Source organism: Canis lupus, chromosome 4 (assembly GCF_003254725.2).
Source record: "Canis lupus dingo isolate Sandy chromosome 4, ASM325472v2, whole genome shotgun sequence".
NCBI classification, from domain to species: Eukaryota; Metazoa; Chordata; class Mammalia; order Carnivora; family Canidae; genus Canis; species Canis lupus.
This window is the reverse complement of record NC_064246.1, coordinates 69046264-69062349: the sequence shown is the minus strand read 5'-3', so window position 1 is coordinate 69062349 and position 16086 is coordinate 69046264. Positions and strand designations below refer to the sequence as shown.

At 38.4% G+C, this 16086-nt stretch overlaps 2 protein-coding genes across 14 annotated transcripts in view; both read right to left on the bottom strand.

Annotated features, from left to right (window-relative positions):
* Positions 1–4811, bottom strand: part of TTC33 (tetratricopeptide repeat domain 33) — a 34965-nt gene extending 30154 nt beyond the window's left edge. Inside the window, exons 1-2 of one of the 5 annotated variants that reach the window (XM_025436313.3) lie at positions 4680–4811; positions 29–250 (exon numbers count right to left, since the gene is read on the bottom strand). In XM_025436313.3, coding sequence (XP_025292098.1) covers positions 29–249 — 221 coding nt within the window. In that variant the 5' untranslated portion in view covers position 250; positions 4680–4811. Of the gene's footprint in view, positions 1–28; positions 251–3729; positions 3868–4443 lie in introns of those variants that run through there. The other 4 variants (XM_025436312.3, XM_035714910.2, XM_025436311.3 and 1 more) reach the window with 4 other exon arrangements.
* A 3343-nt stretch (positions 4812–8154) lies between these two features.
* PRKAA1 (protein kinase AMP-activated catalytic subunit alpha 1) overlaps positions 8155–16086 on the bottom strand; it is a 36060-nt gene continuing 28128 nt past the window's right edge. For all 9 annotated transcript variants that reach the window (XM_025436302.3, XM_025436304.3, XM_025436305.3 and 6 more), the window contains 3 exons: positions 14558–15044; positions 14313–14439; positions 8155–11107 (listed from right to left, as the gene is read on the bottom strand). In XM_025436302.3, coding sequence (XP_025292087.1) covers positions 10863–11107; positions 14313–14439; positions 14558–15044 — 859 coding nt within the window. In that variant the 3' untranslated portion in view covers positions 8155–10862. The remainder of the gene's footprint in view (positions 11108–14312; positions 14440–14557; positions 15045–16086) is intronic.

Here is a 16086-nt window from a genome sequence, read left to right as displayed (position 1 = left end):
TCTCCATAAGAAAACTCTAAAAACATACCTTTTATTTTCAGCCAAACTAGCTCCTTCATCCTTCAGCTGCTTACTTTTCTCAGCACAGCCCTCAAGGAGAATTTCTTTCCTACGTTTAATGGCATGAAGCCAGTTTCCTTCTTCATTCTCAGCTACATCCTTCTCATCGGCAGCTTCAGCTTCAAATTGCTTGGAAGTGACCTTCGAGACCTTCTCACCAATTTTCCTCTTCCATCCAAAGGAAGCCATTCTGGAAAATTATTAAAAAAAACAGCTTTAAAATTCAAACTTGGCCTTTTGTAGAAGTTCTCCAAATTACAGATGAAAATGGGAGAACAGAATGAGACTGTCACCACTTTTTAAACACCTAATTAAGTAGTGGATCAAAGCAATAGTCAACAAAGGGTGCTAACATCATAAAGAAAGCCAATTGGACTATAGTATCTCCTGGTGAAAGTGCCATACCACCTATGGAGTACCTATGAAGGTCAAAAATTTTGACCTACGAAGTCAAAAATTAATCCTGAATCAGATCAAGCCTACCAAACTCTACCAAGTTATAAGAAACATGTGACATAGATGAGCATGCTAGATAACACATCAGAGATGAAGAAAGCAAATAACAAAAACTAAAGAAAAATAAAACTGGTTTCTTCAAAAAATAAACTTCCAGGGACAAGAGAAAGATGGAGATAAAAAGAGACTTCAGAGACATACTAATCAAATATAATGCATGCATCTTGTTTAGCTCTGGATGTCAACAAACCAATGAGGAGGAAACATTTATGAAATAATAAGGAAATTAGAACACTGATTTGATATTTGATATTAAGGAATTACTGCTATTGTTGAAGCCATGATAATAGTATTATAATCAAGTTTATAATAAGAATGCTTATCTTTTAGAAACATATACTAAAATATGTCACATGAAATTATATGATAGCTAGAAATTGTTTCAAAGTGATCACCAAAGGTAGGGATGCAAGAGAGGAGAAATATAGAGGAAAAGATTGCTCTGGGCTGATAACCAATAAAGTTAGGTGATACGTATACAGGATTCCTTGTACTTTCCTTTCTCATACACATTTGAAATTTTCCACAATAAAAAGTTTTTAGGAGAGTCAAACTTGGTAAACAACTTAATTCACAAGAAAACTATTAGGTGAATTTAAAAGGTAACAAATGTTAAACTGTTTTGTAAATCAAAGAAAGGATAAGAAAGAAAGGACAATTGATGGAACAATATTAAAGAAAACCAAAGAAACATTCAACAAGTATTTATTTAGAGAAGGGATTTACTGAGGGATCCAAGAATTCTTAGTAGTTACATGGATGTGCTTAAAGACATCGAGAAACTCCTGGAATTGTATGTAAATTTTTTCTATATCTATGTGCATTCTGGAGAAGGGTACCTAAGCTTTCATTCCGTTCTTAGGGAGTCTATATCCCTGAGGTGATTATGATCTACGGAGTAATCAACTAGGGGGATAAGAAAAAGCAATGAAGCAGAGGTCTTTATAAAATTATCAAAAAAAAATAAAAAATAAAATAAAAAAAAATTATCAAAGAATGGGCATTGTGATAGTAAGGGAGAGAGGGAAAAGAAATAGTGGATAGGTTCTAGCAGATGTCAGGTCTTCATTACTGATGCGCATGGCTGAAGTAAAATATAAAAGTCATCAACAGAAGGAAGGGGCCAAAAAAGATAAGGTGACTATGAAGTTATTCACATGGAAAGGCCTAAGATAGTGGCAGAACTTGGAGGGGTAAGAAAATTACAGGTCATGTGCCGAAGTTCCTAATGAATACAAGGAAGTTTCAATAAATTACAGCAATCAAGAAATACACAGGCAGATATGGGTGAACCACATATCTGAGAAGAGATTGCTCAAAAAGCCTAGAGGAGTAATGGATTATAAACTATACTAGGGAAAGGACAATGCCAATCTCTCTCCCCAGACCCATTATAAAATAGGAGAATGAGTTCCCTATGTTTGAAGATGATTCTAAATAACTTAGGGGGATCCCTGGGTGGCGCAGCGGTTTGGCGCCTGCCTTTGGCCCAGGGCGCGATCCTGGAGCCCCGGGATCGAATCCCACATCAGGCTCCCGGTGCATGGAGCCTGCTTCTCCCTCTGCCTGTGTCTCTGCCTCTCTCTCTCTCTGTAACTATCATAAATAAATAAAAATTAAAAAATAATAAATAAATAAATAAATAAATAAATAAATAAATAAATAAATAAATAAATCACTTAGGGAAAGAGTCAAGAAATGGCTCAAAATGAAGTGTGGTTACTATGGAACAGAAGGCCCGAGGCACAGAGTGAAGACAATGTAAGAGAATAAATCATTAGGAAGGTCTCGGTAAGATTTCAGGATAATATATCTCGATCAGAACTCTTGTATTTATGATATGATTGTCCCTAAAGGCGACAAGAATGAGGACGATCACATTTTTCTGGCTTCAAGTTTCCAAATGGAACTTTGTTTCTAAATCATCAATGTGAGGAACCAGGTCGTGTGGGAATCCTGTTAACAGAGGAAAACCTGGTGCATTTACTAAAGGCAAACTACACTAGAAATCACTGCTCAGGTCTACTTATTATTGGGAGCAGGGGTTAAGGTGGAGCGGAAAGGAAAAAGGAACAGAGAGACCCACATATATTTTTCAAGAATTAATAGGTAATCAGACTCCCATTACCCTCCCTCATCCTCCAATCTAAACCATTGTTCTAAATGTCAAAGACAGGAACAGGCCAAGACCCCAGATGGTGGTTCTCAACCATATATGAAAAAGCCACACACAACACCGCCTCAGGTGTTTCTGCCATCTTCCTTCACCAAACCTTTAAGCTCTTCTAGAGAGCAGAGGCTGCGGACATCAGGAGAGAATGATGTCACAGGAGCATAAAAGGCCTGATGACCACTAGCAATTGACAAGTTTAGCCTTGAAGAGAGCGAAAAGAGTACATCCATGCTATTGAATGAAAAGTACAGACAAGTTCAGGGGTAGGGGGAAAAGATAATGAAGGATCTCACACTCCTAAGCTTCACATTTCCCAGAGAAATAGGCAGCTAGTCATCTGCTCCAGGTAAACAGAAAAGAAATAGATCTGGGTACTTGAGAGGAATAGAAAAGTTCCAAAATAGACACTACAGAGAATGGAAAAATGGGAAACGCAGCAATAAGGGATGAATAAAGATAAAGTGGTGCTAAGGGCCCCCTGGGGCTGAAAGGCATCAATCTGTTACCAAGGCGATTTGCACAGCTTTGTACTTTCTTCAGAATTGTCTAGAGACCACAAAAGTATAGTCAATACACTCCAGAATAAGTGCTATTAGAGAGTAAACAAAGGATTCTATGACTTCAGTGGAGACACTTGAGGTTTCCTGGAAGGGAGGCTGAGAAGTTTTAAAAAAATAAAAGTTAGGGCAGCCCGGGTGGCTCAGCGGTTTAGGGCCTGCCTTTGGCCTGGGCCTGACCCAGGAGACCCCGGATCGAGTCCCACGTCGGGCTCCCTGCGTGGAGCCTGCTTCTCCCTCTGCCTGTGTCTCTGCCCCTCTCGCGGGCTCTCTCTCTCTCTATCTCTCATGAATAAAATCATTCATAAATAAATAAATAAAATAAAATGAAATAAAGAATAAAAGGCTAAAAAGTGACTCCTAGGACATCTGCAAAACACTTTCTAGCCTGGAAAACTTAACACTCAGAGTTCATTCCGATACCTTAATTAGTGTAAGTTTATTGTTCCTCTAAGGTTATCTGAACGTGAAATTGAAACTTCGTATAAATAAGACTTATCTGAAAAAAAAAAATAAGACTTATCTGAATCTACCGTTGGGTGCACAAGGCACCTACTAGCCTTTACTTTTTTTTTTTTTTTTTTTTTTAACTCGGACAAGAAGTCGTATGGGCAAATCGTAACCACACAGGTTTCACGTTCAACTCAGGGAACAACACACATTCATCTCATAGACTTGAGGGCTCATGGACACCCTGAAAACTCTACACAACCGCGCTGTGCTCTGCGTTCTTTTGCCGGTACGACCCCGACCGGGGTCGTAACCCGAATTACTGCGGGCGGCTGGACAGTTCCCCGGCCACAGGCGCACGCGCCGTCGGTCTTCGCGGCACCGCAGGACGCAGCGCCGACGGCCAGAAACCACCGGGTGAAGAGCGGCAGGAAACCGAACAGCACCCTCCGCGGGCCGGGACGGATTCGGAGCGGAGTCAAGCAGCAGCGTGCCCGGAAGCGTCGCCGCGGAGAGACCCGTCTGAGCGAGCTCCCGTGCGAGGCTCCGAAAGGCGGGCCCGGGCGCCACCCGCCAGCTGGTCCGCCCCTCCCGCCGCTGAGGGCCGGGCCGGGCCGCGCCGCCGCTCCTGCCGCCCGCGTCCGGGAGGGCCCGACCCCTCAGGATCGTGCGTCTCGGGAGACCCACCTTGGCGTCCCGCGCTGCCACAGCCCTGTCGGGCCGCAACTCCGACGCCTCCAGGCCCCTCGTCCCCTCCCGGCGAGACCCACCAGCCTCCTTCCCCGGCCCTTCCTCCGGCTTCCACCGCAGTCGGCGGAGCCCCAGGTACCTGCTGACCACTCCCCTGGTCCCGTGTTTACATTGTGCTCGCCCTTTGCCCACCGGAAACGGAAACCAACACGCCCGACCTCCCAGCGGCCTGCCTTTGGTGGGGGCACAGGTCTCCCGAGAAACCGGCCTGGCCGACCCGGGGCGTCGGAACCGCGCAGAGAAGCGGGCCGGGAAGAGGCGACCCTAGGAGCCCTAGCGGTTGCCGGGTTGCCAATCCCGGTCTCCGGACCACAAAGCCCAGAAGCCACTGCGGCCGTCCGCACTCCCGTTGCCTTCTGGGATTTGTAGTCTGGGCCACCGGGGCCCGGAGCCCCTGGCGCGCGGGGGGCTGCGGGGCGTGAGCGCGGGAAACTACGGCTGCGCAGGTGGAGGTGCGCACAGAGGGAGGCAGCCCCTGCCAGTCCGCAGGTGAAACAGACGAGGCTCCGGGGAAAGGGTCTGGGGGTGAGGGGGTGGGAGGGGGGATATAGCATTGGATATAGAGCTTGGTGCACAGTAAGCTATTTGAGGGGATATAGCATTACGATAGAACCTTGCCCTAAAGGACTTTACAGCCTAGCCAAGGGTCTGGCCAGACGCAAAAGACAAGCACAACTCCACGGGGAAGGGGTTCCGGCGAGCAGATCAGGGAGGCCCGTGGTTCCACTGTAGGCTTCCCGTAGGAGAAAACAAGTCAGCTGGGCCCAGAAGAACTTTAACTTGAAAGGAGCTGTGGTGTGTGTCTTGCAAATAATAAAAGTGGGGAAATGGAACACAGGGAACTGTTAAGGAAACGGAAAAATTAAGATCATTAATTTTTTTTTTTTATCATAGTCACAGAGAGAGAGAGAGGGGGGGGGGGCAGAGACACAGGCAGAGGGAGAAGCAGGCTCCATGCACCGGGAGCCGGACGTGGGATTCGATCCCGGGTCTCCAGGATCGCGCCCTGGGCCAAAGGCAGGCGGCAAACCGCTGCGCCACCCAGGGATCCCTAAGATCATTAATTTATCGATATAGCTATCTTGTGCAAAGGAAGACCATCTTTGTACACCAGGCTTTCTCAATCTCAGCATCGTCTTTCAGACCGCATAATCTCCTATGCGCGGTAGGAGGTTTAGCAGCATCCCCGGGAATCTACCCACGAGATGTCATCAGCATCCACTACCACCAGCTGGGACAACCAAAAATGTCTCCAGCCATTGCCAAATGTCCCTGGAAGAAAAATTGTTCCCCTCCCCCTACCCTATGGAGAACCGCTGCTTGTGGAACAATGATTCTCCAAAGTGATCCTCAGACGCTGGAGGGTTGCCAAGACCTTTACAAAGTATTTTCGTGTTGACAGGAAAACATCATTTGCCATTTTTCACAGTGTTGACATTGCCCTGTTAATAGAAAAGCAGTGGTGGGTAAAATTGATGGCAGCTCAGCTGGAAGCAAGGCAATGATACAAAAGCGTGCTTTTGTACTCTTCACCATACTCATAGTACTCCATCCACCCCCCCAAAAAATCACTCAAGAATATCCATGAAGCAGTAAAAATCATTTTATTAAAATGACCCTTGATAGTCATAAAGTACATCTGCTCTGTATTGACATATCTAAAGTAAAAGCACTTGTGAACTAGATACATTTTTGGGGAATACAACTCTTACTTTAGAAAAGCAACCAGCTCTCCAGTTTTTCAGGCTTGAGTATGTGAGAGGCCTTATGAAAATGAACAGAGCCCGTTACTTCAAGAAAAACAATTGATGGTGTTGCCAATAATATAGTCATATCATAGAAATATATAGGAGTATATAACTTATGATATTAATTATAAAGGACACAAAGGTAGAGGAATGTTTCTTAATATGGGTGGGGTCGACACGTCTATGTTCACTGCAAGCCTAAAACAGGAAAATTTATCAAGCCATATATTTATGATTTGTGCACTTCTTAAATACTTCTTATAAGTCTTTTAAAAAATATATATCCCCCACCCCCCAAAAAAATAAAATAAGATATATATATCTCCCTGACAGGACACTCAGAGCAGGATTTATGCCTGTGGTCACATTCTTAGTGCTTGGTTCACAGTAGCTATTTGAGGGGATATAGTTTGGAGAGTGAATAATTAAGTGGAGCTTGAAGTTGTACCCCTTTCTAGGGGTCTTTCCTAAAACTCTCCAATAATTTTACTCTGGTAAAGGCTACCTACAACACTGAGTTTTCACACTTCACCCACCAATTCCCTACTTACTTTGGCCTGTGAACTTAATGTACCTAAATATATATTTAATGCATTTCCCATGCTATTTATTGACAATATGATAATTTTCCAAGTTGCTAGAAATCCTCTAAATTCATCATAGTTAACATTTATTGGCATTCACAATAAATAGAACAGTCTATTTGTCTACAATAGAACAGTTCAATAAGTATTGATTTTTTCAAACGAGAATTTATTATACAATTTTATACAGTCAGGGTAAAGAAGTATCTAGAGCAATTTATAAGTTCCCTAAAGAACAATCTTATGTACTATTCATAACATTCTTTTTTTTTTTTTTTTTAAGATTTTATTTATTCATGAGAGAGAAAGAGGCAGAGACACAGGCAGAGGGAGAAGAGGCTCCATGCAGGGAGCCCGATGTGGGACTCGATCCCGGGTCTCCAGGATCACGCCCCAGGCCAAAGGCAGGCCCTAAACCGCTGAGCCACCCGGGCTGCCCCATAACATTCTTTAGTACTGTTTTCTTTTGTTACAATTGTCAAACTATTTTAAAGATTTAGAATGCCAACAATCTAGCACAAGCTCTAACAATGCTGTTTGGAATATGAGATTTCATTATAATTGAATTCTAACAGTAGTGGAATTCTAACCAAATCCAATGTTTACAACCAAGTAAAACTGGTAACCACTTAGGCTTTTATTGCATATATCTTAATATTTTGTTCAGGTGGTTTTTAGATGAAATTAAAAAATCAGTAATTTAGCTGAGACAATAATTATTGTTTAAGTGTTAAAATCTATTTAAGCACCATATTTCATAGACACATTGTCAAAAGGTGCACAGGTGATCAGCTATGAACAGGTGTTTTAGCTTTCCCTGGAGTTAAAAAAATTAAGCACAATGTAACGTGAAAAGTGTTTTTTATCATCCGTTTTCTAAGTCAAAGTATTTTAAATTATATACTTAAATATACCCAAATCAAAACATACACGGACACTTCTCAGAAATACTTTACTACAAAGATTGATTTCTACCCTATTACCAATTTATAGTTGTATGTGGAACTTCATTCATTTTGTCAGAAGAAGTCACCATGAAAATGAGATTTCTGCTGTGAGTGGAGAAGATGGACTGGAGATAAGGGGAAAGAGTTAAACAACACACATTTGTCTTTCATTCCAAGGGTGCCAGTCAGAGCACAGATGCAGAGTTCTACATCTAGCCACAGTCCATCAAGCATTCATTCAGTGTGAATGGTAGCACTGCAAAGTCAAAAAGCAGGGAACGGAGGGTAAGGGGTGAGAGCACAGGACTTTTGATATAAATCATTTAAAACTCTGAAAAACTTACAAAAGCATCTCAAGAGAAAATATAATCAAAGTAAAAGCAATGGAGTTTATTTCAGCGAAATTAAATTAGATATATTAAGCTCCCATATCCCCCAACCTGGTAGAAAAGTTCCTCTCTGTGAGAAATCACTTATTTTAATGGCAAAATTTTTACATATCAGTAAAATCTGTTATATTTAAAACTATGTATACAGTACATTTCTGGCAAAAACCTTATACATCTTTCAGTTGTCGAGACAAAGTAAAAATATGGTTGCATAAAATCACAAAAAATATAAATTGCTGAAAAGAGAATAAAAAAAGATTAAAAATCCTTTGCATTGACTCCCTTGTATCATCAGTTAGTAAGAATTTGCAAACTACAATAAATTTTTGAAAATTCTGATGCAACCTTGACATTTTCAACCAGAAGTTGTCATTTCAAATATCCCAGCTTAAAAAAGAATTTACTGCAATAATCTGTGCATTTATCATACTATTTGTACAAGTGCAATATTTAAATATCTTCAAAATAAAATTCAGTAACTAAAAGGAATCACAATAACTTAACAAGGAGCAAAGTTTACAAAATTAACAATTTTTAGAAGGTCCGATTTAATTGGTTCCTCCTTTTGTTTCCTCACCCCCAACAACAGCTTATACAGACATTATGATGATGTTTTAGTTCTATATACAAATCTGTAACCTTAAAAATACAGTCTTCTGTTCTTAACATCAGGAACATAATGCTGCATTTATAGACCCTACATCAAATCAGTATCCCCAAAACACAGGGCCACATACAAGTTATAAATACAGTTTTGAACTTATTATTTAAGTTGAACTATTACTTTATACAGCTTCTAAGTTGAATAGACAAGCCCTGGACAAAAAGAAGCATGGTATTTCTTTTGAATTCAGTGCAAGTTTCTAGGGGTGCTGGAACCAAATCTACTCAACTACAGTTAACTACACAAGTTATCAAGACTCTTGAGTACATTACCATCTGGTTACATAGGTGCTCACTGTATTTGCCAAAAACAGTTCTATAATACAAAGGTATTAAAGGAGAAATATGGTAGCTCTTTTGCAATGGAAAAATAATTGAGACCAAAAAAAATCAATGCTTGAAGTTAAAATAGTATAAGGCAATTATGGGTGATAGAGTATCTTTTATTTCTTATTAGCATACACATGACACCAATTTTAACTGAGATGACTTTAAATCTTCATTTACAACTGTTATGGAATGCTACTACTGGGAAAAAGGAAAGAGCAAGGAAAAGAAAATATGGATCTTACAAAAAGATTAATTAAGCATCTTTAGGCAGTTCCTAGAATGCTACTTTTTAAAGTGATTAAAATCCAAAATAAATGTGACCATTAGAAGCACTGATTTGTTCCATATTTTATTGAAATAATGTTGTTATGCAGACATAACCAAATGCAATGTGTAAACTTTCACTGAATTCTGGTTTGAAATAACAAGCTATAAAAGTATTTGGAGGACAAATGGGAAACCTAAACATGCATGATTAGATGACATTAGGGAATTAGTAATTTTATAGTAGTGGTATGTTTTTTTTAGGAGAGGCTTGAAGTGTTGAGGGTGATTAAGTATGTCAGCAACATCCAAATGGTTCAGGGGAGAAAGCATATATATATATACCTACATATATATATATATATATATACACACACACACACACACACACACATACACACAACTATATCTATATACATATATAGATATAAACCAATCATGGCAAAATGTTAACCAGTGTGGAATCTAAGTGGTAGATACACACGTGATCACCCTACAGCCTTTCAATTTCTCTGTTTTTAAAAATGTTCATGATAAAATTTGGGAGAAAAAGTCTTATCTGAGCATTTAAACAGTTTGTAAGAAATGTTGCGTGTGCTAAATCAATTTGAAAGATACATAATTGAATGACTAAAAAATTTTTATATACATTCAATACTGACATGAGCAGCAGAATTTGAGATTGACAAAAACATGATTCATTTAAAAAAAAAAGATTCATTTATAGTATATGCAACTCAGCTCATGACAAAAAGAAATTTATGTACAGAATATAGTGAGACAAATTGTAAGATTTACCTTAGTGCCTAGAGTAACTGAATATATAGGTTCTGTGTGTTCTTGGACTTACCAAGCCACAGAGAAGATTTTAATTGTGTCTAATATCTCTGATGTGCTTACCAGATACTAAAGAATATTAAAGGAGGAGATATGGAAGATCATCCAGACATGACTACTGTCGGAAGATACTTGTTATTTAAGAAAATAAGGAGCCCCCAAAACAAAACTTCCTATAAAGGTCTCTGGGGATTCTAGGCAAATATTTATTGAATAAATTTATGAAGCAGTTATATAACATATCGACATATAACAATATATGAAGGCCTTTATGGTAAATTAATATTCTACAAAGCCCTGTATACACTAAATATAAAATAGCCAAAAATCAAGTGAGCCTGAGAGACCTATAATTCATTGCGAATATTACATTATGCTATATGCCTACTGAACAATGAACAACAAAATTATCTTAATTCATTTTTGCACATTAGGCTTTTAACTATGAATCATATTCCAATTCCTGTGCAAACTGCATTCCAAAAGGCCAATCCTCAGTTATAATTATGTATAACTTGATTATAAATGGAAGCATTTGGCTATGATTTATTATGCATGCTTATTGCTATCAAAGAAATAAGCAAAGTTTTAGGTTTACTGTGCAAGAATTTTAATTAGATTTGCACACATCTCAAAAAATTCTATTGTGTGACTTCCAGGTCTTGGAGTTAAATCAACAGGAGAAGAGTCAAGTGAGGTCACAGATGAGGTAAGAGAAGCTTCTGAGGATTTTCCTTGAGCCTCAGCATCTGAATCATTCCTTTGGCAAGATCGATAGTTGCTAACTGATCCCGATCTCTGTGGAGTAGCAGTCCCTGATTTGGCTTCAGTAATTTCATCTGGGCAAAAAAAATTTCAATGTATTATAATCCATGACACCCCCCAAAAAGTTTAATAGTATTTAATTTGCTTGAGTAAGACCACTGACCAGCTATCAAGACCATGTTTATTTTGAATTTTTCTGAAATAGAGGTGATGAGTCTGTGTTAAACCACTTGCCTTTTTTCCTTTCATGTATTCATTCTTCCATGTATTCTGATGGCTAATCAAGATTAGGTACAGTACATAGTTATTCATCAGTCTTGCAATCCAAAGGTAAGAGCCCAAAAAACTAGTAACATGGGTTTCAATAAAAATCCTTCCTTACCAATAAAAATTAATCCCTCTTTATTAAAATCATAGAATAAATGCACTTAAAATTTGGCAATAATCTTGGAAATCTCCTCATCCAACTATTTGTTCTATTGATAAGAAAACATAAACCCCAGAAAGTGAAGTGACTTGCCATAAAACAAGACAAATGAACAGAGAGATAAAGCTATAACCTGAATCTCCTGTCACTTTAGTGCTTTTAATCTCCCACTTTCTCTTCATATTTGATTTAAGATCTCACAAAAGAGCCACGATTCCAACGATCAGAAATCAAGAAAAAACTAAAGTTGGGAACAGAGTACAAAAATAGTAAATGCTCATTCAACTGGCAAATCCAGGGGCTAAAAAACTTAAGGTTATAAATGTGATACAAATACGATGAGAAATATAAAACCCATTCCATTCAGACTGCATTGGTATTTGTTAGCAGATAAACACCATCTGGACAGAGAGAAAAACAGCTCTGGTCAGTATATCACCACTCAAACCTGTGTCCTTCTGATACTACGAAGGTACTATCCATTGGTTTAAAGAAGACAAAAAATTCATAGGTAAATTCATAGGTAAAAGTGTTAATATATCTTAACTCAATTGAGTTGGCCAATGGAGAACTGCCAAACTTGTACTTAATTAAAAAGGTTCTGTTTGTGAGAGAACATTTATATATACAGTTATACTCTTTTATAATGCTAGGATAGAGAGAGTATTTACTTGAATTATAAATCACCTGTGTTCCATCAGGCTTTTTAATAGATGACATAAATTAGTTTTATTTAAGAGTGTCTGCATGTGGGAAATCTGAATTTATATAAATTTCAAGGGTGCCTGGCTGGCTCAGTCAGTCAAACATCCAACTCTTAATTTTGCTCAGGCCATGATCTCAGAGTCACAGGACTGAACCCTGCATCAGACTCCACACTCAGTGGAGAGTCTGCTTAGAATTCTCTTTCCGTCTCCCCCTTTCTTTCCTTCTCACTCTCAAATAAATAAATAAATCTTTAAAAATATAAATTTCAAACCATGTTATGGTATCACACCATTTACTAAGTCTATTATAGTCTACTCATACATACACTGGGATAAAAGATATTTTTCCCATTTAAAAATAAAAACAGGGATCCCTGGGTGGCGCAGTGGTTTAGTGCCTGCCTTTGGCCCAGGGCGCGATCCTGGAGACCCAGGATCGAATCCCACGTCGGGCTCCCGGTGCATGGAGCCTGCTTCTCCCTCTGCCTGTGTCTCTGCCTCTCTCTCTCTCTCTCTCTGTGACTATCATAAATAAATTAAAAAAATAAAAATAAAAACAAGGGATCCCTGGGTGGCGCAGCAGTTTAGCGCCTGCCTTTGGCCCAGGGCACGATCCTGGAGACCCGGGATCGAATCCCACGTCGGGCTCCCAGTGCATGGAGCCTGCTTCTCCCTCTGCCTATGTCTCTGCCTCTCTCTCTCTCTCTCTCTCTCTCTGTGACTATCATAAATAAATAAAAATTAAAAAAAAAAGTTTCTATAAAAAAATAAAAAATAAAAAATAAATAAAAATAAAAACAAGAACAAAATATCTGCTTTCTGCAATTAATAATTTACCTCAACCCAGACTAAATAGTTAAGATATTCTAACAAAATACATAATGGTAATCAAAGACATATTTTCTGAGTACTGGTTTCCATTTTCAAACTATTAAAACAGTAAAACAGTATTTAATGTTTCTTTAAAAAAATTTGAGGAGGTACTTTAAAGATTGTATACTGCAGTAAGGTCATCATTTTGATGACCAATTAAAATACCCAACTTAAAAAGTCTGAATATTTCAGTGATTTGATCATCAGATTGTCTCTGATTGTTTATGACTGTAGGTAAATAGAAATGCACAACAGTCTAAAGTTAAGGTTAACAATGTCATTTTTAACTAATTATGACAGTTATCTTGAACATAAGATGCTTTAGTCCCAGGAATCCTTATAAAGTGCATTCATATAAAAGTGATTACTTAAGAACACTTTACTAAGAGGTAGATAAAATTGGAATCATGTAGCTCTCACAAAACTCATAAAGGATGGGTATCTCTGATATGTGTCTAGTGTCAGGCTGGGAGCAAAAGGCTGGGTGAGAGGAGAAAAATAAGCATAAGTCCCTAAACTATCCAAAACATTTCTCCCTCAGTCCCCAGCAAGAAACTTTACTTGACAAATAATTCCTTGTCCTATAAGCAACTAACCAAATCTGTTCACACTGCCTTATCAATCAACTCTAAAAGCTAATGGTACTTTAATTCTTGAATGAAAACAAAATTAAATATCAGATATAAAAATATTTAATAAAAAGTCAACATTTATTTCTAAATAAAACATTTTCTTACCAAATGAACCATACCAAAAAAAAAAAAAAAAAACAAAACAGGAATGTGGCAGAAACTATCCCTTTAGGACCAGACTGCATCTGGCTTTAAGATAATCTTTTTTTGTTTTTTTTTAAAGATTTTATATATCTATTCCTGAGAGACATACAGAGAGAGAGAGAGAGAGAGAGAGAAAGAGAGAGGGGCAGAGACATAGGCAGAGGGAGAAGCAGGCTCAATTCCATGCAGGGAGCCTGACGTGGGACTCGATCCCAGGTCTCCAGGATCACACCCTGGGCTGAAGGCAGTGCTAAACCACTGAGCCACCCGGGCTGCCCACTTTAAGATAATCTTAAAAGGACAATACACCAACATTACAAGAAAAACATGATTCACAAATGTTGACATCACAGAGGCACAAAATCACATTTTATACTCTTTCACTATTGATTACTAGGAACAATTCAAGAAGCTTCAAAAGAATCAAAGACTAAAAAGGCAAGTTAGGTAACAAGGTCTAGTATGTCTGCTATGTTGTTTTGTGGGGTGTACATACCATCGATACTACGGAAATCCAGTAAGTACGTTCTACTATCCACTTGGTATAACTGTAGACTCATTTTGGAGTAGGTGCTTGTCACAGGATTCTTCCTTCGAACACGCAAATAATAAGGGTTTACAACCTAGTGTATGGTATGAACAAAAGCAAAATCAAAATCAATTCTTCTAGAAAACAATTTATAAACTACAGGTTTGCCAAATGTGCTTATTACTACAATCAGAATGTCCTTTTTTTCTTACCTTCCATTCATAATCCAGTTGTTTAATTGCCCTACAAACTTCTGCCATGATATCATTTGGTCGACTTTGACTTCTAATTCCCAAATGCCATTTTGCTTTCCTTACACCTTGGTGCTTAGATTTCTGTGGATTTAATTCATCGAGAGTGTGGCGTGCCCTAGGTGTTTCAGCAACCAAGAATGGTACTCTTTCAGGATGGGGCCGAGTCAAATGGTGATCATCGAGAAAAGAATCAGGTGGGCTTGTTGCCAAGTAAAAATCTTTGGCCTCATTCATTATTCTCCTGTTATCTATTATAAGGTGGTAGGCAACTGCTAAAGGGTCCTGGTGATTTCTGTTATAAAGGCAGCTGAGAACTTCCTCTTCTGAGCACTCAAATTTTTCACATACTTCTTTTAAGGCTTCATCATCAATCATAGTTGAACTATACGATGGATCCTCGGGAAAAAGGTATTTTGGAAGGTCTTGTTTAAACCATTCATGTTCCCTGAGAGAAAACAGCAGGGTCAGGAGGAGGATTTTGAGTAGAGATGAATGAGACTGCAAGCAACAGTTTGGGGAATTTAGGATATAAATTCATTTATATTTTCATTTTTTCAAACTGAGACTTTCCTCCTCTGGCTCACATTTCATTGTGTATATATACTGGAGGAAATGCTACAACCTCCCTCTGGTTTTAAGAGGGAGAAAGCAATGTTGTACCAACAGGAAAATAAATGTCTACACTTTTAAAGTTTTGGCACAAATGACAATGACAAATGATGAAGATGAGCTTATTCCCAGCTCAGAAAAAGAACATATTCTGTGATTTTAATTCTCTTTTGATATAATGTTAAGTGAAAAAACCGTAACAACAAAAACAGACAATTATCATTCATTGAATGCTTACTATAATGGTAGGTTTTACGCTAAATATTTCCAACACATTATCTCACCTCATAAAACAACTCTATGAAGATGATAATATCTCCTTATTTTTAATGAAGGAACTAAGAGTTTCCTAACTCCATATATAAAAGGACCTGAACTATGTCAAAAACTGCTAAAACTAAAAACATCAAGAAAGGAAAACACCCAAAAGAACAATAACTATCTTCTGGGTGATAAATTAAAGATCATTTTAGATCTCTATTTTTTGGGTGTTTTCTAAGTCTTTTCCAATTTAAATTGGAAAAAAAAACATGTAAAACACAAGAAAAAGCATCTTTCACTTAGATATTTAAAATTTTAAAGAATGATTTTGTCCTTTTCCATTGGTAGTTATAAGCATGCCCTTCCATATGAAACTTAGAAACCAGTAATTTCACATGTGATTCAATGTATACTACCCAAAAACCACACACATCATTGATTAAATGTCATTACTTAAGATGAACAAAAGAAAAAAAACAGTAACTCATGAGATCAGGACTCAAAGAGTGACACAGAAATTTGCTACTAGTGAAAAGCATTAATCCTAATGAGACTACATAAAAGTCAAATATGAAGCATACTACAGAAAATCTTAAAGAACAACTACAAAGGTAACA